This window comes from Dasypus novemcinctus, chromosome 23, assembly GCF_030445035.2.
Source record: "Dasypus novemcinctus isolate mDasNov1 chromosome 23, mDasNov1.1.hap2, whole genome shotgun sequence".
NCBI lineage: Eukaryota > Metazoa > Chordata > Mammalia > Cingulata > Dasypodidae > Dasypus > Dasypus novemcinctus.
The window spans coordinates 36484359-36511172 of record NC_080695.1 but is presented as its reverse complement, the minus strand read 5'-3'; the positions used below and the strand labels follow the sequence as shown (position 1 = coordinate 36511172).

Here is a 26814-nt window from a genome sequence, read left to right as displayed (position 1 = left end):
AGCTGACTATTAAGTTAGTGGTTATGAGCAGAGAAGAAAGGGCAAATCCAAAAGGTCTTCTGTGTTGGAGGTCCCAAGACCACCTTCAGGTTCATTGCTTTGCTAGAAGTACTCACAGAACTCAGAAAAGCTATTATGCTCATGGCTACAGTTTATTACAGCTAAAGGGTATAGATTAAAATCAGCAAAGGAAAAGGGCACATAGGCCAGAGTCCAAAAGATACCAGGCATGCGCTTCCAGTTCTTTCCTAGTGGAGTTGCAGGTACAGAGCTTATTCCTTCCGACAGTGATGTGTGACAACACCTATGAAATGTTGCTAGCTAGGGAAGCTCACCAGAACCTTGGTGTTCAGGGCGCTGTTAATAGTCTCCAGCCACCCCACCTCAAGAGATAAGAGTATATAGCCCAGAGCCCCAAGCACACGAACAGAGGTGTTTACCATAAATCACATTGCATAAACTCTCTGACAGGGCTGAGGCCCAGGTATACAAAAATACTCTTTTCAGGCAAGATCTTCCAAGGGCTCTTGAAATGTGCAGGGTTTAGAAGCACACTTTCCAAAGTAAGGAAAGGGGGAAGATTTTTTGAGGAAAGTAAAGTAGAGTGGAGGCAAAGAGATTTATTTATCTAGGAAACTCAGCTTGAAGGAAGGTTTGGCCTGTGATAGCTGAGATACCTATGGTCCTAAGATTCTGTGACTTAAGGCATTGATAGAACTCCTTTCTTCTCAGCACTAAGGGAAAAGTACAATTGGGGGGGTGACAAAGGGGTGAATATAGAAAGATAACTTATTTTAGTATTGGGGTTTTGGGAAGGTGGGAAAGGCTTCCAGGAGGGCTGGATCTCATTTAAGGTGAGACATGAAAGATAAACAATTGTTAGCCAGGCAGGAGTGAAGGGTAGGGAAGCCATGAGGCATGCAGTGCACCGGTGGGCGGGGCACTAGAATTTTAAGAGCCTTATAACCTTTGAATCTCCCCTGTATAGTGGAGAACTGTTTAAGTGTTTTAAGCTAGAAAGTGACATGTTCAGATTTGCATTTTAGAAAGATTACTCTGGCTATAATGTGGAGAACTGGAGAGTGGAGGTGGATATGGAGACCAGTTGGGAAACTGCTATGCCTACTTCAGAGCTTATCCAAACGAGATGACAGTAGCCTGACTTGTAATCATGATTTAAGAGCAGTGGAAGAAGGAGAAATGATAAGACTAAAATAAGATAACAATGAAGTTTGATACATCGATTGACTCTTTTCATGAATGATCTCTCTGTAGCATGCAATGCTGTTTGATAGTATTTTACTCACAGTAAAACTTATTTCAAAATTGTAGTCAATCCTTTCAAACCCTGTCACTTTTAGGTAATATTCTAAATTCTTTGTTGTCAACATTTCAGCAGTGTTCACAGCATCTTCACCATTAAGAAACCACTTTCTTTGCTCATCTAGAAGCTATTCCTCATCTCTTAGTTTTACCATGAAATTACAGCAATTCAGTCACATCTTCAGGTTCCACTTCCCATTCTAGTTCTCTTGCTATTTCTACCATCTGCAGTTACTTTTTCCACTGAAGTCTTGAACCCCTCCAAATCATCCTTAAGAGTTGTAACTAACTTCTTCCAAACTCCTGTTAATGTTGATATTTCGGCTTTCCGTGAATCATGAATGTTCTTAATACTATCTAGAATGGTGAATCTTTTCCAGAAGGTTTTCAGTTTACTTTGCCCAGATCCATTAGGGGAATCATTCTCTGTGGCAGCTATAACCTTACAAAATGTATTTCTTAAATAATAAGACTTAAAAGTCAAAATGACTCCTTGTTCCATGGGCTGGAGAATAAATGTTATGTTAGCAGGCATGAAAATATTAGTCTCCTTGTACATCTCCATCAGAGCTCTTGAGTGACCAGGTGTATTGTCAACAAGCAGTAATATTTTGAAAGGAGTCTTTTTTTCTAAGCAGTGGGTCTCTACAGTGGGCTTAAAATATTCATTAAACCAAAGTCAGGCATTGACTTCTCCTCTCTTGCTATGAAAGTCCTAGATGGCATCTTCTTTCAGTATAAGGCTGTTTCATCTGCATTGAAAATCTGTTGTTTAGTGTAGCCACCTTCATCAGTGTTCTGAGCTAGATCTTCTGGATAACTTGCTGCAGTTTCTACATCAGCGCTTGTGGCTTCACCTTGCACTTTTTTTATGGAGATGGCTTCTTTCCTTAAACCTCATGAACCAACCTCTGCTAGCTTCAGATTTTTTTTCTGTAGTTTCCTCACCTTTTTCAGCCTTCCTAGACTGAAGAGAGTTAGGGCCTTGCTCTGGATTAGGTTTTGGCCTAAGGGAGTGTTTTGACTAATTTGTTCATATATCCAGGCCACTAAAACTTACTCCATATCAGCAATAAGACTGTTTCACTTTCTCATCATTCATGTATTCACTGGAGTAGCATTAAATTTCCTTCAAGAACTTTTCCTTTGCATTCAGAATTTGGCTAACTTTGCCTTAAGAGGCCTAGATTTTGTTCTATTTTGGCTTTCAGCATGCCTTCCTCATTAAGTTTTTTCCTAGCTTTTGATTTAAAGTGAGAGATGTTGGACTCTTCCTTTCACTTGAACACTTAGAGGTCATTGCAGGGTTATTAATTGGCCTAATTTCAATGTTATTGTGTCTGAGGGAATAGTGAGGCCCTAGGAAAGGAAGAGAGATAGGGAATGGCTGACCAGTAGAGCAGTTAGAACACACACATTTATCAACTAAGTTGGCCATTTTATATGGACATAGTTTGTAGCTCACCAAAGCAATTACAGTAGTAACATCAAAGAATCACAGATCACCGTAACAGATATAATAATAATGAAAAAGTTTGAAAGATTGCAAGAATTACCAAAATATGCCAGAGAGACACAAAGCCAGCATATGCTGTTGGAAAAGTGCTGGTAGATTTGCTCAACACACTGTTGCCTTGTACCCTCAATTTTTAAAAACACAGTATCTGCAAAACACAATAAAATTATTTTTGCCTGTGTATCACAGTCGTGAGGGAGAGGGATGATCCATGAGAGACTCCTTGTTTTCTGCCTTTTAAGCATTATCAAATCCATAATACTGTGATTCATATTTAAAGGAATTTTTTTTGATATTTTGTGGGGTTTTTTCCCACTGAATTAACTATTTGACTAAACTTTGCTTTGAAACCAGTTTTCCAGTTTGGACTGATGTGTATCAGAAAGTAAAGGGAAGGGAAGCAGACTTGGCCCAGTGGTTAGGGCATCCGTCTACCACATGGGAGGTCCACGGTTCAAACCCTGGGCCTCTTTGACCAGTGTGGAGCTGTCCCATGCGCAGTGCTGATGCGTGCAAGGAGTGCCGTGCCAGGCAGGGGTGTCCCCCGCGTAGGGAAGCCCCACGCGCAAGGAGTACGCCCTGTAAGGAGAGCTGCCCAGCGTGAAAGAAAGTGCAGCCTGCCCAAGAAAGGTGCTGCACACACAGAGCTGACACAGCAAGATGACACAACAAAAAGAAACACAGAAATCCCGTGCCACTGACAACAACAGAAATGGACAAAGAAGAACACGTAGGGAATAGACAGAGAGAACAGACAACTGGGGGCGGGGGAATAAATAATCTTTAATAAAAAAAAGAAAGAAATTAAAGGGAAAATTGTTATGCAATAGAGGGAACATCGGACCATAAATAAACAGACCACTTACCTTGAATTTGCCACTCAGTGGTATATCCTATTTGGAATTTTTCTTAAGAATGGGAATAGTGAGTTGAGACAATGGGAAAATGGTCAAAATAAATGTGAATCCTGGGCTTGAGACCTAGTTCTGCTATTAATTTACTGTAGGCAGGTAACTTAACCTCTCTGAATTTCAGATCTCTCATTTCTAAAATGGAGGTGATAATAGTGCTTCTTAAGATGTTTGGAGATAAATGAGACAGTAAATCTCAGGAACTTAATTACCAGAACAGGGTTAGACATGTAAGTGGTAAATAGATTTTAGCCACCGTTATTGTTGTTGTTGCTTTCATCATGATCTCTTTAGAAGCCCTCCTTCCTATCTCCAAGATAAAGACATTTCTCCAATTTAAATCCAGCTGTATTTGCTTAAAGTCAACTGGCCACATAAGTTTTACATTTCATTTTCCGATATTCTCACATATAGTGAATAATAGCTTGTAACTGGACCCTGGCTGCCTTTTATATCTACTCTGTTTACCTTTTTAATAAAATGAAGTTTAAATAAATAGACTTTTTTCTTACAGAGAAAAAAAGCCAGAATACTTTTATCATCTCAGGCTCTTGAATACAAACTGATCACTTGAAATTTGGCATGTTTACTGAGCATATTACTTTAAGCTACTACTTTATTTTCTACTTCATTCTCTAGTGGTTTTGATTCAATTTACAAGAAACATGTATAATTCATTTGGATAAAAATAACTAGATGAGGAAGCAGAACAGAGGGGAAAATGGAAGTGGTGGAGGCACAAATAAAGTCAGTGTAGGTTATTGCTGAACAGTTACTGGCATGAGGCCGTGTCGAGACTCTGCTCTGTTGTGTCCAACTAACTGATGTAGAAGTATAAGATGTTATGACTTTCAAGCAAGGGAACCTTTATCATGGAATAAACAAAGCCAAACCAGCATTCAGACCTGAATGACTGAAGTTCATAGCTGGAGCAGTCTTGATTCGGGGACTAGGTTTTTTCCTTACAGCCATCTCAAACTCAACATGAATGGAAAGACATTTGAATTTCCCTTCTTCACCATCTTGATAAATTTTACCTCCTTCTACCAAAATATTGAAACTAGAAACTTGAGACATTATTTTTAACAGCTTTGTTGAGATAAAATTGGCATACCCCATACAATTCACCCTTTTAAAATATATACAGTTCAATGACTTTTAGCATATTCACAATTTTCTATCCATCACCATAATCAATATTTGAACAGTTTCATTACTACCAAAAAGAAACCCTGTACCCCTTAGTGGTCATCTCCCAGTTCTCCCATTTCCTGCAGCCCAAGGTAACTACTAATGTACTTTCTGTCTCTATAGATCTGCCTATTCTGGACATTTCTTATGATGGAATCACAATATATAGTCCTGTCTGACTGACTTCTTTTATTAGCATAATGATTTTAAGGTTCATCATGTTTTAACATGTATCAGAACTTCATCCTTTTTTTTATGGCTGCATAATACTCTATTGTATGGATATATACTGCATTTTATCTATTCACGAGTTGATGAATGTTGGGTCTAAGAGACATTCCTAATTCCTTCCTTTCTGCAAAGTCTGCATCCAGTCCATCTGTGAATAGTGTCTGTTCTACTTCCAAAATATGTGGTTTATGCCTCCATTATCTCATTGCATCAACAGCTTCCCGATGATCTGTCTGCTTCCATGCTTGCCCCTGTCACTTCCAGCCCACTTTCCACACTGTAGCAAAAGTGATTTCAAAACAAATTCAGATAATATTACGTCTCTCTCTAAAACCCTTCAATATAAAAGAATTCTACTGTGCCCTACAAAGGCATGAGGGTTGCACATGAAAGCATACATATGTGTATAGAGCTGGCAAGGCAGCTCTTAGCTGTGGCTAAGTATAGCATACACATCCCATCTCAGACTTTGAAGTCCCAAATACTTAAAACCTAACATACTTGGTCATCCTACCCTTCATTCTCCCACTTAATGGTTTTCTAGACACAGAGTTCTTTCACTTCCTCAAACTTGCTAAGCTCTTTCCCCCCCTAGAATCTCTTTCCTCCAACCCTTCACATGCCAGCTTTGCTCCCCCCTTGCCACATACTCTCCCCTGTTTAGTTTTTTGTCTGTCTCTACCATTTGAATATAATGTCATTGAGGGCAAAGACCCCATGTGTCTTACTCACTTTTTAATCTCCAGCATTTAGCACAGCAGCTGGCACTATTCCAATGAGTTTTGCCACATATGTGAAGCATTAGCCATTTGGATGTGTTCAAATGTAGGTATTTTTAATTTGGAAAATAAACCATAATCTTAAGGAAACAAATGATAATTTCTGAGACCAAGTTGTGTTTTTATGGGATTTCACTCTCATTTTGGTAACAAATATCTTCACCAGTGCTGTGTTTTCTTAAGGAGGTGAAGTATTAAATAGAAATGCATATATCATAGAAAAGGATGTTCATTTCTTTTCACTACATTTTTATTATTTTGTGGTTAAATCAATTTCCTGGATTCTGTGATAACAGGTTTTTGCCACTCAGGATATTTCCTACCATGGTTCTTTCTTTACCACAATTCTTTTTCCCTCCCTCCAGTGCTCCTCATTCACCCCCAGTAATATGAATCACTGCAACAGAGGGTTCACTGAGTATATATTCAATTTAGGCGAAAATGCAAGTGTTTTAATGACTTGGAAATAATTTTGTAGTCATATTTTAGTCACTTAATGTTAACGGCTATGATCCTTTTATCTTTCTTGAAATAAAATCCACTATGGTAATTTTCAGACTGTTTTTAAGAGTGGAATCTTGTCTTCAAATGAAATGTTACCCAGTCTCAACATGTAAGAGAATTAAAGGAGGTGAAATCTGGAAACAAGCTCAGAGCTCGTTATCTCCTTGCACCTTCCCATAGTTGACAGAACACAGTATGGATCTAATAGAACATTTTTTAATATTGAGATGCTATAGGAGTACTTGCAATAGTATATTTTGCTCACATTTCACTATCGTTTTTCTCTTTTTAGGTGCTATTTCAAGTGGTTTCAGGCTGGAAGAACCTCCATTTGTTCCCTGTGACTTTATGAACAGCAGTACTTCACCAGCCAGTCCTCCAGGATCTATAGGAGATGGCTGGCCACGTGCCAAATCGCCTAATGGCTCTAGCAGTGTTAATTGGCCACCAGGTAAAATGCTGCCAGCTTGGTTCATGAGAGTGTGTTTCTGATTTATGTATTTTTGCATCTGAACTATTAGCTAATGATTTAGCCCAATCCTGTGTGTTTGGACTGACTATGCTAAGGATAAGAAGAAATGTAGAAATGACAAAGTTGAACATAGAGTCTTGGGCAAATGAGTATGTTTGACCTGTTACAGGTACTTTTAGGCCCTAAACAGGGCAAGTGGTATGAGTCCTATTGACCAACGTGAAGAAGCATATGAAATCTAATGCATAGTTTCTATTCAGCTGTGCCAGGGGGCTACTTTCTCTTGTATTGAGTGTATCTATGGCTTGATATGTCCTACTCAAAATGCTATAGGTATCCTGTATTTCATGCATGATTGTTCTGTAAACCCACAGTTTCTCTAATAAAGAAAAAAAAATGCTATGGTTTTGAGATTTGAAATAAATCCCATAAAAATATATAAATCTATAGAAATTATTTCCTTTGTAAAAACTTTCAAGCTTACTCTTTTGTAAAAAATAATTTATATTATACTGTTATTGAACTACATGTTAGTATAAACTGGAAAATATATGAGCACTGGAAATTTAATAATAAGTTCCAGGTATTTAATAATGGATTTTAAAATGATTGATCCTTGAGCTAATTTAAAATTTTCACTTCCAGAGTTTCGCCCTGGTGAACCATGGAAAGGTTATCCAAACATTGACCCTGAAACTGACCCTTACGTCACTCCTGGCAGTGTCATAAACAATCTTTCAATTAATACTGTGCGGGAAGTTGACCACCTCAGGGACAGGAACAGTGGTATGTAGAACACACAAGTCAGAATTTCTGAAGGATGCTGGGTGATAATGGTTTAAAGTAGGTAATAAACTTTCAGCAGCAAAGGTCACAATACCTAATATCTAAGATAGTCATGAAAATGAAAACAGAATTCCCCTTAATTTTCCCAGAGTTGACTCTTTAATTTGACCACTTTTTAAATGAAGATATATTATCTTAGGGTAAACTTATATTTACTTAATAAGTTAACACAAAGGAATGACAATCTTTTTTTTCCTAGTAATTAATAACCAAAAGTTAATTACCTACTTTCATAATGAGGTGTAATACTGTGGTTATTTAAATAGGGGTGTTTCTGGTATATAAAAGAGGTGGTTATATTATGTTTATAATTTCTGGATTGTGAAAGGCTTTGATTTGGAGGAGCAGTTAGGCTTTCTGGTCTCTCAGAGTAAAATAAGACCAATTTAAAGGTCCTGCAGTCCAGATATCCTTTTACTGAGTTACCAAATAAGCTATAATATTATCCTCCATTTGGTTATTTTTCAGAACATGCATTCCATACATGGTTATGCATTAGAAGAAAGGTAAATGAAATGAATAAATATCTGTTTCCCTAACATATATCCTTCTGTCTTTCCTTTAAAGAATTTTTTTAAAACTGTAGAACAGTCAGCACTTTACATTAACTATATAATTAATTGTTAACAAGTATTTGTCATGTTCCAGAGGTTGATTACAAGAATCCTCATCATTCTAAAATGGCTGAGCTTAACAGGCAACTGTGTGAAAATAGTAGAGCTACTACTTTCACAGAAGTAAAGGGGAAAGCCAGATTTTGGCAGAGAAACATGGTGTTTTATATGACATAATAGCAAATTATTCACTTCACCAAATTATTTTGTTTCTTTTCTCTATTAAGCTCTTATTTAAAGTAGATGCTTATTCCAAGACTTCCAGGTTTCAGCTGCTTTAAAGATAGAGAAAAGAATTTGATGTTCTTAAAAAATCTTTCATTCACTCTCTAAAAACTTAACACGAGCCAGGTTATTTTTTTCCTGCCTTAAGGTAGAACCAGTTTCACATTTAACCTGACTGTGACCTGGCACCTGTGATTGTGCCCTGCTGGGAAGAAAAAAGCTTAGAAGTTGCAGGGAGGGAGATAGGAAGCTTTCTGACAGGAATACAGTGTTATAGCAACCCTCTTACTTAATGTGATTAGAACTGGTATCGGGGGTTATTTGAAGAGATCAGTTACAGGAGGGAATCATAGTGAATAATATATGTCCTGGGCATTTTTTTTTTTTTTTTCAAAATGTTAAGATTTTATTTACAAAGTTTCTTTTGTTGTATAGAAAGTAAAAATGCCGTTACAACCTCAGTGTAGCTGGTAGCCATGGGTGGTTAGGAATCACCGGCACAGCTAGCCATGCTACAGCAAGCCTTACACAAAAACCTAACAACGCTTATAATTTTGTTGGGGTGAGGTCCCCCAGCTTGGTGGTAGATTTCCCAGAGGGACTGAATGGAGGAAGGCAGAATGTCACAGGAACTATTCTTTGGCTCTTTGGGGGTGGGTTTCCTGGGGCTTGTATCACAGCTACCTTTTTTTTTTTTTTAAACAGCTACCAAATCCAAAGGAGCAGTCCAACCAATACTGAACAGTTCTTTTCAACAGTTTATTTGGGGTCTTAATCATCTTCTCCTTCATCGTCTGTTTCTCTCTTCCTCTTTTCGCCCTTCCTGCTTTCTTCCTTGTCTTCATCCTCATCCTCATCGTTGTCGTCTTCATCAACTTCTCCATCGTGTCCAAACTCCTTCCTCCCCACTGACTTCATCTTCATCTTCATCCTCTTCATCATCAAACTCTTCATTTTAACCTAAAACATAAATGTACATTAATTTTCCAATCTTTGGATGTAAGTCAGAGCCTTTTCTTTTAAGTATTTAATCAGGGATTGGTGTTCCCCAGAATCTTTCATGCATAAACTAAATCACAATACAAGGTCCAATTTCCAGTTTTAATTTCCTTAACATAGAAAAGAACTTAAAGGCATATTTGTGAGGCAGACTAAGTATAAAATCCTTTTGGATCTCCATGCTTTCTTCTTTGTTCAGTTATCTATATGATAGCCAATTGAAAGGCAGGGTTTTTTCAGTGAAATCTTTCCAGAATTTTCAGCTAAATTTTCATGTATGCATTTCTTTTTGCTTTAATGTTGAACAATTTTCTGTATAGAGAGTTTCTACTGTAATGTGGTGAGAGAATTAAAGAAATGCTGTTATTCTGCTGTAAAGATAAGATTATAACTTTTGTGGAGGAGATATTAATGGCTTTGGGGTATGTTGGAGTTGAGACGTCTAATGAAGTGATAGACCTCTGATGGAAGGACTTCAGGTAGATGGGGAGAATAGGTTACCAGTAGAAGGGTGATTATTTTATTTAGAGTGGTAACAATATCACTTGGAAAGCTAGTGTTCAGAGTTCTAGTCCAGGTTCTTACATTGCCTGTGACCCATAGACATTTTCAGCCTTTGCTTCCTAATCTGTGAAATGAGAGAATTAAGTTAGATTTTTTTTTTTTAAGATTTTTAAAAAAATTTATTTCTCTCCCCTTCCCCGCCAGCCCCCCAGTTGTCTGCTCTCTCTGTCCATTTGCTGTGTGTTCTTCTGTGACCGCTTCTATCCTTATCAGCAGCACCTGGTATCTGAGTTTCTTATTGTTGCGTCATCTTATTGTGTCAGCTCTCTCCGTGTGTGCGGCGCCATTCTTGGGCAGGCTGTACTTTCTTTCACTCTGGGCAGCTCTCCTTACAGGGCTCACTCCTTGCACGTGGGGCTCCCCTACAAGGGGGACACCCCTGCGGGGCATGGCATTCCTTGCGCCCATCAGCAGTGCACATGGGCCAACTCCACACGGGTGAAGGAGGCCCAGAATTTGCACCGCAGACCTCCCATGTGGTAGGTGGACGCCCTATCCATTGGGCCAAGTCCGCTTCCCAAGTTAGATCTTGAAGATCCATTTTGACTCCAAAATATGATTCAATGAGGTAAAAGAAAGATGCTTAAAGGAGAAAGGCAAAGGAAATTCATCTCTTCTTAAATATTGCCCTTGAATCTTTGAACCTTACACTCTAACCTTGCTGCACAAGTAACATTCTCTCTCCAGCCCCCACTTGCTATTGTTAGCTCTTGCCATGGGAAGTTTCCTGGAGGAAGCTTCTCTGGGTTTACACGGGGTCTGTGAAGAAATTGAGTCAAAGCCACCCATGATGGCTGCATGTTGGGCTTGCACACAGCCGAGAAGAAGAAGTATAGCTCCCATCAGAAGGCGCTTCAGAGAAAGTAGGTCCTGAGCAATCTTCAAGCAGTGAGAACTTATTGATTTTACTTTCTGTATGGTAGATGATTTTATCCTATGTGCTTTTCTAAATAGTCTAGATATTGATTATTATTCAGAGGCAAATTTTCTCAGTGCAGGCTAGCTATTTACAGGGGTTTCATATCATTCCTTTTAGTCAGGCACTACCATTTCTCACTTAGAGCCTCTTCATAATGATTTTTTTCCTATACACAAATGTAATTATGACAATTCCCTTCTTAAAACTTCAGATAGCTTTTATTTTGCTCCAGGGTAAAGAAATTCTAAGTCATAATAACTTAGCTGACCTTCACAGTCTGACTCCATCCCATCTTCTAGTCTTTCTTCCCCACTTTCTACTTCCATTTCTTGCACCCTGCCCTCCAGTTGCACCTAGTTGTTCATCGGTGTTTCTCCAAAACAGTATAATTTTCAGCAAACTTAGTCATCTTTGTATTGCCCTTCTGTACATAGTGTGCTACCTAGTATGTTTTAGACATGTGGTTATTGTTTATTGAATGGGAAATTGGATGAGTGGAAGAGAAGTGAGAAACCATCTGGGAAAGAGTAATTCAAGTGAAAGGAAAACCAAACAGAATTGTGCTTAGCTCTTACATGTTTGTAAAGCATTCAAAACCTAGGCTGCAGGGCAACCTGGGAAAATGGGCAAAGTATAGAAAGTTCTGAAAATAACTAGAGTTAAGATTTGATATTAAAGGAAATAAGAAACCAATGCTGATATTTGAGTGGAAGAATTAACGTTTAAGGGGAGATTCTCTGACATTGGTGAGCAGAATGGATTAGAGTGGAAGACTCGTTATGGTGCTGTTGTGGTGATCAGGTAAAGAGTAAGAATAAAGCTAACCTAGAGTAATGGCCAAGGGGATAAACAAAAACTAGGAAGAAATGCTAAGCGTTGGAGACTGGCTCAGTAGGGGGCATGATGGAGAAGGATGAAAACCTGCTTATGGACAATGCCAGTGAGAGGGTACCTAGGTGAATAGGCTATCCAAAAAGAAGCCATTGGAATTAAGAGCAGCAAGAATTAGCCCTCCTGTGAGAGCCCAGTACTGGGTAGAAGTGTTGTCTCTGTGTCCCTATCTAATTGTGAGAGTGTATTCTCACAGACAGTTGTGGGGAAATGAGATAGGAGGGAAATATACCAGTTCTGAACTAAGGTAAAGACAATTAGTTATCTCTGAGCATGCTTTTGAGCGTAAGGAAAATGCAGTTTTGTGTACCACCTGCTACCCTGAGCTTTCCTGTTTTTTGTTTGTGGCATACTGTAAGTTTCTGTAAGTTTTATTGAGTGCTCTTGCTTGTTCTCAAACACTTGTGTCCCTTGTTCTGGTACATGACTAATGGGGCTTTTCTCCCTTTTTTCTTGCAGGGTCATCCTCATCCTTGAACACCACGCTGCCTTCAACTAGTGCCTGGTCATCCATTCGTGCCTCCAACTACAACGTTCCCCTCAGCAGTACAGCACAAAGCACTTCAGGTGGGCCTCATCCTGAGCTTTCCAAGCTTGGACCATCCCAGATGAAGGAGGGGTTTAGTAAGGAACCTGGGCCTAGAGATGTTGTTTTTGTTTTGTTTTTAATTACCTCTTTTTGTCTAAAGCCTTCTTTTCAGGGAGTTAATAAAATATCTTTGTGAGCCTTGGGGAAAAATTTAATACTGTAGGTTCATTTTTTTTCCCTTAAGATTTGTTTTATTTATTTCTTTCCCTTTTCCCCGCTCCCCCCTGCCCCCATTGTCCGCTCTCTTGTGTCCATTAGCTATGTGTTCTTTTGTGTCCACCTGCATTCTCAGCGGCACCGGCAATCTGTGTCTCTTTTTGTTGCATCATCTTGCTGCGTCAGCTCTCCATGTGTGCAGCACCACTCCTGGGCAGGCTGTACTTTTTTCACATGGGGCAGCTCTCCTTGCACGTGGGCCTCCCCTATGTGGGGGACACATCCCCTGCGTGGCATGGAACTTCTTGTGCATGGCAGCACTGTGCATAGGCCAGCTCACCACATGGGCCAGAAGGTGCTGGATTTGAACACTAGACCTCCTATGTGGTAGGAGGTCCTACCAGTTGAGTCACATCTGCTTCCCTGTATGTTCATTTTTTAGACAAGTTGTCATATGCTGAAATAATCAGTTTTCACCAAAGAGCTCTCACTCTGCTTGGAGACTCATCTCATCTCTGTAATTAAATGTAACCACTCAGACCAGTTCTCAAAGTATCTGCAGTGAAGGACCCTTTTTTTTTAAATTTCCAATTCTTCCCAGACTGATATGTTCATAAAATACAGTAAATATGAATTTTGAATTGCTAGGAAAATATGATTATCAAATTAGGAATTACAGCAATGTAAAATTATTATCAAAGTACATGATTCTTCCGCTGAGCTTACTCCCTGTTTTGTCTCAGACCATTAAGGAACATCATGCTATGGCTGATCTATAGACATGCTTTGAATAGCACTGACTTAAAGGGCTTGGTGCACTTTGTGTTTCAAGAAAAATAGTTGGCAATGTAAAAAGATAAAAATTTTCTAGCCCTTTCTTTGTTGTACCATTAATTTTTTTTTCCATTTTTTTAAAAAGATACTTCGATTATATAAGTGTTACAGAGAATATATAGGGATTCCCAGATGCCCTGCTCCCCATACCTCCCACATTAGCAGCATCTTTCATCAGTGTGGCACATTGATTGCAATTGATAAACACATTTTGGAGCATTGCTACTAAGCATGGATTATTGTTTACATTGTAGTTTATACTTTCTCCCATTTGACTCTGTAGGTTATGACCGGGTATATAATGGCCTTTATCTGTTGTTGTAATGTCATTCAGTTGATTCCCAAGTCCTGGAAATGCCCCTTTATTACACATGTTTTTCCCTCTCCCTAACCCCAGAACATCCGTGGGTCACTGCCTCCACAGCTATGGTATTTCTTCCTCTTCTTAGAATCACAATAAGTCTATAGTAGAAATACTAGTAAGTTTATTTTAGTCCATAGTTCATTTCCCAATCCTGAGGACTCTGGGATAGTGATGCCCACTGCATCATTAATTGAGAGGGGCTTCAATCCCATACATCCAGTGGATGGTATACTCTTTTTTGCACTTGTAAGCAGTCTTGGTTCCTTGGTATGTTGTTTGTCCATCATCTCCTCCCTAGTAGCTGTCCTATGTGAGTCAATTAAACTGAAGAGTAGGTGTTGCAACTCTCTTGAGATTCTGGACTCAGCTGGCATATGGACAGCCCAAAGATTTAAGTCTCTTGGATGTACACCTGCCAACTCTAGTACTAATTACAGGAAGACAGAATAATTATATCTAGTATAATTATAGATAGAAGAGTCATGCATAAGGAAACCACTGCTAAGTCTAACTGTCACACTGGGGAGCATAAATACCAGATTAGGGCCCACTGGCAAGGGGCCAAATTCCTGAGCTATCTGACCTGACTATAGTGTCTGGACGTCTCCAAATCCCAGAGGAGCTTTACTATTTGGGGTAGTATCTACTTTGGCTGACAGTGAGATCCTATTGAGATGTGCATAAGTGCTACTTCTGGGATGGCTTCACAACTCACTTTGAAGTTTCTTAGCCATACAAACTCATTTGTCTTTAGCTTTCCCCCCATTTGGTCAAGGTCTTTTTCCACCCCCAGATGCATTGCTTGTTGATACTTGGTAGCAATTCCTTGGTGCCAGGAAGGCTCATCCCTGGGAATCATGTCCCACACTGGGGGGGGAGTTATTAGAAAATTATTTTTTTTATCAGATTGTGTGTGTGTGTGCCTGATTGCTGCATACTCCCCAATATCCCCATTGTTATGAGGCAACACGTGTCAGGAAGTGGCTCCCTTTTTTTTCTTCTAAGAGCCAGGCAGGCCTAAGTTTGAATCCTAGCTCTTCACTTAATAGGATCCACAGGCAAGTTTCTTAACCTTATTGCTCTTCAATAAAATGTGTGTTAGGATTGGAGATGGTCTCTGTGAAGTGCCTAGTGTCCCATTGCTAGGCACAGAAGACACCAAGTGAGCATCTGCTGTGGTTACTCCTTGAGTAATCAAGAAGAGTAAGCAACAAAGTGTGGTTATTATGGTATGGAGTTCACAGCTGCTATTTTAGAGCAGTTTGAAAAGGGGTGTTTTTGTTTTTTTTAAATTTTAACTAGAGTCCAGTTTTGTGCACTAAACTTAAGACTCTCATAGGCCTTAAAACTGTAAATAGTAGGCAAATGATCTGAGTATTTAGGGATGGGAGCAGTTTACTTTGTGGGGGTTTTTTTTGTTGGCAGTTTAGTTTGATTTGAGGGGTTTTCATTGCTTTTCTTTTTTTTGCTCTTAGTAGGAGGATAAATGCTGTCATTTAAATTATCCTTTTCTGAAAGCATTATTACTTTTTTTTTTCTTTCTTTTGAGTAGCCAGAAATAGTGATTCCAAATTGACATGGTCTCCTGGTTCAGTTACAAACACCTCTCTGGCTCATGAGCTGTGGAAGGTCCCTTTGCCACCTAAAAACATCACTGCTCCGTCCCGCCCACCTCCGGGACTGACTGGTCAGAAGCCACCTTTGTCTACGTGGGATAATTCTCCCATTCGTGTAGGTGGAGGATGGGGAAATTCTGACGCCAGATATACCCCAGGTAAGATGAAATACATAAGACGGTTTCATATGGCTTATTTGCTGAACACTAACCAGCAGCAGTGGTCTAGTTTAATAGTGATCAACCAAAACGGCAAACTGTTACACAACCTTCTGTAAAATGGAATGAGAACTTAAATGAACCTACAATTCCTAGTGTACTGCCATCTTGCAGTCTCCTTGTTTTTGAGAAGTCTTATCCTGGTTTATTCAACATTTACCCAAAGGCACAGAATATTCAGTGGTAAGCTTGATGGAAGGGGGATGTCTTGATGGTTTCTCTTTCTTTTAGAAGTTTCTCAAGAGTATGTCTTAAAATCTCGCGTCTGGGAGAAAGGGAATGGGAGTTGGCTAAGCAGGAAGGCTAGACAAAAACCGAGGTGTCTGCACAATAGACAAAAAGTTCTTAAAACAAATTCCCTTAGAACTTACCACCTTGTGGAACATATATATAAAGTAGTAAAATGATACGCTTTGTTAGGTATCTCAGAAAATCACGAACGGACACCAAAGAGATATGGCCTTTTGTAGCTCACTGCCCTGCCATGTGGATCAGCTGGTGCCTTTTGTGAGCCCACTTTCCAAGAATTAGCTTGCTCATTTTCTTTGCCTAGTGAGAAGGTAGCCCTTAAAGGAGGTAAGTAGTCAGAAGAAAGAGAAGGAAGCCAGGAGCCCAGATGATCCTACTGTATAACTGTAACATGACTGGAGTATGTTTGTCATTTGGGCCATAAGCTTGAAGACTCTCTTGTACTTTTTTTTCCTTCCCTTTTTAGGTTCCAGCTGGGGTGAGAGCAGCTCAGGGAGAATAACAAATTGGCTTGTTCTAAAAAACCTTACACCTCAGGTAAGAATACCAGGTATCCTGGTTTTTACAGATATATAGGTAGCATGGGACCCAAGATTTCCAGTCTTCTTTAAGTTTAAGATGAGGACTACCAAGGCCTTAGCTCATCAGAGGTGGTAGAAGTGGTGGTCAAGGACAGACTGAGCAGAGGAAACAGTAGGCAATCTGTAGTCTCATTCAGTGGTTCTCCCAAGAGTAGTAACCTGGGAAGGTGTCCAAAAATACTGATTCCTAGTTCTTACCCAGAGACTGATTTAGTAGGTCTGGGCTAGGATCTGGGGAGGAGGCTGGATTTTAAGAGCCTGCCCGCTTGTGCCTTCAGGGAGCAGTGTCTTGATAAAGCCTATCCTCAGGGCAGGAAGGAGAGAAGACATGAGTCCATAGCAGGGGCAGTGACTGACTTAGAGATTGGGAATCTGGGGGATGTCCAGGAGTCGGGAGACCTCAAAAGTATGACTCTGGACCCAGTGGAGGCTGAGAGGGACCACTGCACATCACAGCAGCACTTAGCAGTGAAGAGAGGTGCCAAAAGTGAAGAACCTAGGGAATGGTAGAAAGGAACAGAGTTTCAACCTGGAACAACCTCCTGAATGGCCCTCATGGTGTGGGTTTAATTGACTGTTCCCCCATCTTGTTTCCTAGATTGATGGCTCAACTCTGCGAACTTTGTGCATGCAGCATGGCCCACTGATAACATTCCACCTGAACCTCCCACATGGAAATGCTTTGGTCCGTTACAGTTCAAAAGAAGAGGTAGTGAAGGCACAAAAGTCTCTGCACATGTAAGTTCTGCTTCAGACACCTGGAAAATGCCCTCATGGTTTGAAGCATTTGGAGTCCCCTCATTTGTGGGGAAAGGGGGAAAAGAGCGTGTATGAAATTATAGCTGGTGACACTGCCTGAGTTATGTGGCAGCATGCTGGGGTTCCAATGAGGACCCTGCACCTACAGCTGCACCCTCACTATATCTTGGGTTCCTAATGGGAAAAATCACACCTGGTCAAAATGGCCCTAGAAGATCCCTTAAATTGCCCACAAAAGACAAGAAGACATAATCCTGAGATACCACAATCACTCCTGGAGGAGGCTCCCCCTGGGCATGACATGCAGAGAGCTGGCTGCAGGACCCATGCTTGTTGAGGGGAAGGCACATTAGTTAAAGTGTGTGTTGTTTGTCTCTCTCCCCTTTCTTTTCCACCCCCATTGCTTTTTTAGATGAGAGACTTTTTCTAAGTTTCACCTTCACTTTTTAAATTAAGCAAATCCTTCAAGTATGTCCAGATCTTCATGCCTCCTTGTGTCTCTCCCCTCTAGGTGTGTATTGGGGAACACTACTATTCTTGCTGAGTTTGCCAGTGAAGAGGAGATCAGTCGTTTCTTTGCACAAAGTCAGTCTCTGACCCCTTCTCCCGGCTGGCAGTCTCTTGGGTCCAGCCAGAGCCGGCTGGGCTCCCTCGACTGTTCCCACTCATTCTCCAGCCGGACCGATCTCAATCACTGGAATGGTGCTGGGCTGTCGGGAACTAACTGTGGAGACCTTCACGGCACTTCACTCTGGGGGACCCCACATTATTCCACAAGCCTCTGGGGTCCACCAAGCAGCAGCGACCCCCGGGGAATTAGCAGCCCATCCCCCATTAATGCTTTTCTTTCTGTTGACCACCTGGGTGGGGGTGGAGAGTCCATGTAACAGTGTAGATGTAGACTCACGAACTGTGACCTCAAGATATGAAAGAAAGAGCACTAAGCTGGGCTCGCCGCCTGCAGCCAGGGGCCACCTGTGGGAACAGCTATTCTCTGCACATTTTCCACTTTGTTTTCCCCAGAACATATCAGTTTGAATACTTGAATCATGCAGGCCAATATTATAATGTGAAAAGGTATCTATCTATTTACACTCCCAAATAGCGCCATACATGCTAAACCGTAAAGAATGAGCTCACTTGTGTATATTCATTTATTCATCATGTTTAGCCTTTGGATTCCTTTTTTTTTTTTTTTCCTCTATCTCTCCCCCCTCCCATTTTTTAATTTTTTGCAAAACCATTTTTTTGGGCTGATAATGTATGAGCTTTTAACTTTGCACTGAATGATGTTCTCTCCGTCTAATCGGCAATATGGGGGGGGCAGCTGTTCCAGTGTAAATGTTTACTCAAGGATGTTCTGAAAAGGTGTGCGCTCTCTACTATGCCTTGATGTTTGCCTACCTTATTGTGGTATTGTGGAGTTTAAAAGATCAAGTTATGATACTGACTTAGGATTATTAATGAAAGTATTGCACCAGTTTTTTCATGTTGTAAAACTAAAGAATTTCACTCTGCAGTTTGAAAAACTGTGGCCACAGCTGTGACTTGCAGCCCACCTGCCACCCAGGACGGGCCCTGCACTTTGAATAGGCTTTCCATTTTGTTTTGAAGGTTCCCACGTCGAACCTTCTTGTTTACAGATTTTTTTGTTTGTTTTTTGAGAAAAAATGTTTACTCTTCCATCATTTAAAAAAAACTTAAAAGACAAAAAAAAATGGAGGATGATGTAAAAGATGCTTTCTATCTCTGGGAAAAAGGAGCAGCATTTGGCCATGTTCTTTTGTTTTTCTATTCCTGTCCTAAATCAAAGAGCATGGTTCTCAGGAAAACCAGTTCCCCAGTAAAAAAAACTCCTTGTAGTTTCTTATAGGAAAAAAAGAAAAACCCCAACTTTTAGCACTGATACTCCGTATTGCTCTGTTAAAGAATTTTCTCTGCCAAAAAAACAAAAACAAAAAAAAACACGCTTAAAGCTGGAGTTTGACATTCTGCTTTCAGATGCTGTCTTTTTATTAGTGAGTGATGATGGTTTGATAATAATCAATAGGTAATAATTTTTGTAATCCCATCAAGTAGGCTCTATATGTTTCTGCTCTCTTGTGACTGTGTTAATGTTTAACTGTTGTACCTTAAAGCCGAAATCAGTAACTATGCATACTGTAACCAAGGTATTGGGCTTACAGAATTGTTCGTTGTATAAAGAAAAAATTTTAAATGTTGTTGCAAAACTAACGAGTTACACCATTTTTAAAATTTCTTTCTTTTCTCCCCCCCCCCTTTTTTTTTGCCCACAAATGGTATTATAATAGCTTGCTTAGTCAAAGAAGAGAGACTAAACAAGGGTAAAAATTTTAACAGTACAGAATTTGCCATCATTTCATTGCCTTGATTCTAACTGTTTGTGTCCTAAGATGCAAAAGAATTCAGTGGCTTTTAACTGTTTACAAATAGAATGTGATTGTAAAATGTACAGTTTGGTTGTGTTTGAATTATGAAATTTCTTCAGATATAATAAACCATGACTTTTTGGCTGCTCAGCATTAATTGTCTCTTTTTGTGAATTTATTTGTAGGCTCTTTTTTATAATGAAAGTTTCAAAGTTGCTATGTATGAGGGTTCTCATAGAGCAACTAATTAAAAATCTAAGCAAATATTTGAACATTTTATCTGAACTTATCCACAACTTCACCCTGAAATAATGTGAGAACAATGGGAAACTGTAGCTTGCTCCTTCCTACCCTCTTTGAGCATCTTTGGGATCTTTTTTGCTCAAAACTCTTCTGTGACTTCATCTTCCCCACCATTTGTGCCCATCTCAAGCCTCAGCAAGAGACCATTTGGAACATGAAGCTTAATGACTTGACAGTGTACTAGTGTTAAACTCATACCTCTGTTACAAAAAGAAATGCCACAACCTGGACTGGCCTTTTCTTCCCCTTTCATGGCCCTGACTTCTCACTGCAGGAGTTTGGGGCAAAACCTGTGTATGTATTTCAGTGTGTGACTTCAAATCATCATGCTTCAACTTGCCAGGTGTAAACTAATATTGTTGGACACCTTTAATACAAGCAAATGTTGTTCAATGCGTTCAATGTATATTGACTTCCATATTGATTTTTCCAAAAACCAAAGGTAGTTTTGAAAAACCGTCTGGAAATGTTTGGAACATTAAGCTGATTGAACTTTTGGGGCTTTGAGTAGTATGTAATTGACTTCATAACTGCGTTAATTGTATTGTTAAAGTGTTTGAGAGTTTTTTGCGCTTGTTATGTGGAAATAAAGTGTTTGATTTAAAAAATTTAAAAATGGTTTTGATTTTTGCTTAGTCCTTTAGTTATACAGCTATATTCTCTAAGCGACTGTCTTTAGTATTTCCTAGACTGTCCCAAATGTGAGTGCTTTAGTCCAGGCCATCATCTCTCATACACTTAACATCTGACCATGCCATTTCCCTGGCTTACTAACCTCAGGTTGCTTACAACTTACAAGAATTAGTCTAAACTTTAACATGACCAGTTATGCATTTCTGTGTACACCTCACAGCCCTTGCTCTTCTGGTCATACTCTGGGCTCTGGACAGCTTGAACTACTTGCCATTCTATGCTCTGCTTTCCTCTACTTTCCCAGTGGTCCTGCCCAACACCGCTTCCCCTTAAAGACTTGAAATTGCATCATTGAGGGCAGTTTCCCTCATGCATGCCTCCTCCCATTGCTGCTTGATTGAAAAATGTGATCCCATCTCTGACCATTCAGTACTAAGCTAGACCACCAAATGATGGGTAAGCCTCTTGTTTATGTTTGTAATCTACATCAGACACACAGTAGTTGCTGAATAAATATTGGAAGGAATACCTGTTGACATTAGAGAACAAAAAGTTGTGGTAGGGTCCGCTGATAAAATGTGAGGGTAAGTGAACCAGGGAATGATGCAAAGGTTGAAGGGAAGTTATTAACAGGTAGGGTCAAGTTCAGATTGACATGTGAAGACAGGGCTTGAGGTAAAGGGAGGATATTTGGATCAAGGCTAACAAATTGAGGTGATATGCAAGCTGGCCTAATATTTGGCTAAGAGAGAATTTCCACGCACTGGTATGTTACTAGTTTTCTCTGTTCTCCAAAGTACAAGAGACCTTTTCCTGCCAATTTTGATTTTCAGATGTGAGGTGGAGTCTAAATTAGAGCCAGAGTCAGAACCCAAATGAACTTTGAGGGCCCCTTACAGAGATCAGGCCTTTGGCCTGGAATAACATCCTCTGAGTAGACAGTTGCAAGGTCATGAGGTAGGGAGAAGAACATGTTTAGGATTCTCCTTCCATGTCAAGTATTTTGCACACTTTAGTTCACTTAACCTTCAGACCACCCAGCATGGCCCTAGAGCAGCAAATGAAACTATAGTGCGATGTTTCTCAAATTACCCATCAACATAAGAGGACATAGGGTATGTATTCCCTTGGTATTGGAGTAGTTTTAAGCATTGCATTTTAGGTTAAAACTACATATGAATGTTGCATTATACTTAGCTGTGTTTTCATCTAAAAGTAATATCTTAAAAGCTGGTCAAATTGCTTTTCTTCGGAAATTGAGCCACACCACAACTTGGCAATATCAGGTCACATGTACCCAACTTTGAAGAGTCAGAATTGGGGAGCTTCATCCAGAGCTGCTGACAAGAGGACCTGGGTGGCAGGAGTCACTAACTGAGCAAACGGGAAAGAGGGTGACTTCACTAGTGATTCTAGCCTTAAGTCAGTAGGCCCTACCTAAGCCCACAGAGACCCTGTCCCTTGGCCTACTTGGAGAAGTAACCCAATCTGCTGGCACAGCAGGAATCAGCTTTGGGTAGTAAGGGAAGCCAACTTCTCAGGAAAAAAATTTAAATGATAGCAGGACCTAATCAGCCTGCAAGCCTGAATCTAATTCATAGACCACCATTAAAATATTGCCATATCTCAGGACCACCTGGGTTTTAATTGACTTAATACATTTTTATTGACTTCTTAACTCAATTTCTTTACAAAGGAAACTTGATGTCATTGCCATATAAGGAAAACCAGTACTGCTTGTCAATTAGAAGAGAGCTATAAATAAAATGAAACAAGTGTATGCAAATAGAGACCTGTCACATTTAGAAAGTTTGTGCCTAAGAAGCTATGTAAGGTTACTTCCACCCCCAGGGGCCTTCCTTTGGGAGATTCCCAGGTGGAAGGTTCCCAGACATCTTGCTCTGTCCTGTTTTAAGGCTTTGGCTCAGGGTTCCACGTGAAATACCTCTTTCCTCACTGCTTCCTCCCAACTCTGCAGAGAAGTGTTCCAAAGACGGTAAACGGGGCTGTGTATGTGTTGAGGACTTCCCTGGGCAGTGTCCCTTGAATTGTGAGACAGGACAACACGCTGGATGAGGCAATCCCAGATCATCCCTGCTGACAACCCGCCAAAGGCAACCCAGTGCAACTAGCATAAAATCCACACTCCTTTCTGAGTAGGTGGCATTTGAACAGAGACAAATGTAAAGAAGGAGACAGACTTGGGAAAGAGCAATCCAGGCAAAGGCCTTGAGGCCTTTGGAGCCAGGAGAGAGTCGGACAGAATGAACACAGGAGACAAGAGGTGACAGTCTGAGAAGGAGGCTGAGGCAGGGGCCTTAAGTGGTTCTCAACCTGGATCGTATATACTTTGTGCTTAAGGATTCCTTTTTAAATAAATATTTTCACAGTTTTTAAGTCTGACAAATTTTAAAGAAAACCCTTAGGTCAATAACAATTCAGGCAATGCGCAGAAATGGCAGAAGCTGTGAGGGTGGGGTGAATGCCTGAGGTTTGGGGAACGTGGCAGAGGGAAAGCTCAAGGGGCTCTCTTCCCCCTTGCCCCATGACAATAAGGGAATACCTTTGCTTTGGGAGTTTGTCCTGTTTATTGGTTAAGGGTGCAGCCTTTGGCATCAAACCAACCTGGACTGAAATACTCATCACCTGGTTGAAATCCTTATCAGGCTATCCACCAGCTCTGTCCCTCACCCCCAGTATCCCTAATTCTGCTCTTTTCTCGGAAACAGTTCTCAATCCAGCCATTTTACCATCCTCACCATCCCCCATATCCATGATCCCCATATCCATAACCTTAGCGGTGACATTTCCTGCTAGGACCTCTGCTTCCACACCTGCCCCACAGCCCATTGTTTTTTGTTTGTTTTTCCCACATTCTTTTTTTTTTCCTTCCCCTTCCCCTCCCTTCTCCCTTTCCTTCCCCTCCTCCCCTCCCCCCCAGTGCTGTTTTTGCTTCAGCTGTCTGTATGTATTCGCTGTTTTTGTCTTCTTGTCTTTCTCTGGGATTCACCAGGATTCGATCCTGGGGACCTCTGATGTGAAGAGAGTTTCGCTGTCAATTGTACCACCTCACTTCCTGGTCTCTGCTATGTTTCATCTTGACACTCTCCTTTGTCTCTCTTTTGTTGCATCATCATCTTGTGTCATATTCTTGCTGCATGACTCACTTGCATGGGCACTGGCTCACCACAGGGCACTTGACTTGCTGCACGGGCACTCAGTTCGCCACGCATGCACTGGCTCACCATGCAGGCACTGGCTCACCGCACAGGCACACTTTCTTTTCTTTCTCTATATGGTAGGCAGAGGCTTTATGACTTGAACCACATGTGCTTCCCAACCCATTCTTACATGAACTGGACTGATCTTCAGCTTTTTGCCTTATAAAAAAAATTAAAATACAATTTTCATACACTAAAAATGCATTTCTGAAGTGGACAGTTCAATGGTTTTGGCAAATGCATACACCCATGTAATGGACCTCATCAGTGCCCATTAAGCTGTTGCTCCCCACCCCCACATTCCCTTCCCTCCCCACATACCCTGGCAACCACTAACCTACTTTCTGTCAGTATGGATTTGCCTATTCTGGACATTCATATATATGGAATCCTAAAATAGGTGGCCGTTTGTGACTCTTCTTTCACGTCATATGATGGTTTCAAGGTTCATCTATGTTGTAGAATGAATCAGTATTTCACTCCTTTTTATTGCCAAACAATATTTGGCATGTTTGTTTTTTTTATCCCTCAGTTGAGGGGCACTTGAGTCATTGCCTTGGCTAGTGTGAATAATGCTGCTGTGAACCTTATGTTTTGCGTGGAAGCATTAGCTTCTTTTTTAAAAAATATTTTTATGGAAGAATATATTTCATACATGAACATATATAAACAATAAGTGTATAGTAAAAGTTATGAACTTATAAAATAAACATGCATAACATCATACAGGGGTCCCATACATCACCCCTCCACCAACACCTTGCATTGTTGTGATACATTTGTTACAAGCTATGCAAGAGCATCATCCAAATATTACTGCTAACTACAGTCCATGTCTTACATTTGGTGTATTTTTCGCCTAACCCACCTTATTTTTTTAAACAAATTGATTCTATTGATACATATTAATAAAGCACACAATTTATCTAAAGTATACAATCAATGTTATTTGGTATAATCACATAGTTGTACATTCATCACTTCAATCATTAAAGCATTTTATTTTTTAATATATTTTTATTTATTTTAAAAATATACTTAGATTACATAAAATGTTACATAAAAAAATAAAAGGGATTCCCATATGCCCCACTCCCCACACCTCCCACCCTTACCCACATTAACAACTTCTTTCATTAGTGTGGCACATTGATTGTAATTGATGAACACATTTTGGAACATTGCCACTAAGCATGGATTATAGTTTACATTGTAGTTTACACTCTCTCTTGCTCAATTCTGTAGGTTATGCCCATATATATAATGACTCGTATCTGTTGTTGCAATGTCACTCAGAAATAACATTTTCATTATTTCAATAATAATAAAAAAAAGCAGACAAGGAAATTCCTCCCTTCTCAATCTTTCTTGAAACAGCTGTACCTGCTGTACTTAGCTGCTATTTCTGGCTATTCTTGCACAATTATTTATTTTTTTATTTGTTTATTAAGCAGTTTTATTGAGATATATTCATATACCTTATGATCTATCCAATGTGTATAATCAATGGCTTTTTTTTTTTTGCTGTTAAAAAGGACCTTTATTGTAAAATTTAAAAATAAATAGAAAACTAGATTGAAAGAAATTATAAATTTTAAAAGACAGTGCAAGGCCTGGTTAGATTTAATATAATCAATTATAAGAAATAGTATAGCAACAAACATTTATAAATGTAAATAATTCTAATATAATAGCAATTAAGCTTCTTAAGACAATGGTGGTGGTTTTTTTCACTCTTGACCCTCCTGTGCCTGGGAGGTTTTGTGGCTCATAGCAGACACGAAACAACATGCTGAACTAACACATGACTGTGCGGTCCTGTAGAGGATACTTAATAATTCCCGTCTCTCTGCCTCCTCAACTGTAAAAAGATTTAATCTGAATCCGCCATCTCTTGTCTACGATTCTAGACTCCAAAAGGCACTGAAAATGGAAGGCCTCTGATAAGTTTGTGGTGAACCTGTTTGGTACAGAACTGACCGAAACTGACATATTTATTGTGTGAAAAGCTCTGTCTCCCTGAAGAAATATTGATATGTTTAATTATGGGGAGTTGCCTCCACACCCCACTGGAGTGTTATATAAAACACAGTAAAAAAAATAACAATAGCATCATCATCAACAACCACAATTGCAAAGGAGGTGTCTGTATAAAATTAAGAAGAAACCCTGAATGTTTTGGATATGGTCCTTAATCAGTTTCCCAGGGCCACTAGCATAAATTCCCGTAAACTGGGTGACTCAAATCCACAGAAATGGACTCTCACAGTTCTGGAAGTCAGCCTGAGGTCAAAGAATCAGCAGGGCCATGCTCCTTCTGCAGGCTCTAGGGAAGAAGCCTGCTCCTAGCTTCTAGCATTCCTTGGCCTGTAGCTGCATCACATCAGTCTGTCTTCACATGGCCTTCTTTCCTCTGCGACTCTATCTCTGTTCAAATCTCCTTTTCCTTATAAAATTGCATGTGTCTTTAGATTTAGGGTCCATACTCATCCAGTATCACTTCATCTTAACTTGATTACATTTGCAGTGACCTTATCTCTGAATAAGGTCACATTCACAGGTACCAGAGGTTAGGACTTCAACATATGTTTTATTGTGTGTGATCTGGGGGGCTTTTTTTAGGGGGGGGGAATCTACACAGATAAGCTTCAAAGGCTTGGAATATAGCCTGCCTCAAAGGATGGCAATGCATATAGGAACTTAGAGTCAACACTCTGTTAAGAGCAACCGTTATCAAAATTGTTGTTTGTATAATGTAGGCAGAAGACCCTGTCTCGAGAAAGTTCACAGTTGGGGTGGGGGAACCAGGGCAGGTGTTTAAGATGAAAAGGTACAGAATGCCAGGCAATGAATACAATAAATAAATTGAGCCTGTCAAAAGTTTCAAGTGCCTGGCCCAAAGTCACATAATGAGCA

The 26814-nt window shown here is 40.0% G+C and overlaps 1 protein-coding gene across 13 annotated transcripts in view; it reads left to right on the top strand.

The window, feature by feature from the left end:
• Positions 1–20660, top strand: part of TNRC6A (trinucleotide repeat containing adaptor 6A) — a 110439-nt gene extending 89779 nt beyond the window's left edge. For all 13 annotated transcript variants that reach the window (XM_058286266.2, XM_058286265.2, XM_058286263.2 and 10 more), the window contains 7 exons: positions 6748–6906; positions 7573–7713; positions 12445–12552; positions 15481–15702; positions 16478–16548; positions 17191–17330; positions 17863–20660. In XM_058286266.2, the coding sequence (XP_058142249.1) occupies positions 6748–6906; positions 7573–7713; positions 12445–12552; positions 15481–15702; positions 16478–16548; positions 17191–17330; positions 17863–18238 (1217 nt within the window). In that variant the 3' untranslated portion in view covers positions 18239–20660. The remainder of the gene's footprint in view (positions 1–6747; positions 6907–7572; positions 7714–12444; positions 12553–15480; positions 15703–16477; positions 16549–17190; positions 17331–17862) is intronic.
• Positions 20661–26814: the final 6154 nt, after the last annotated feature.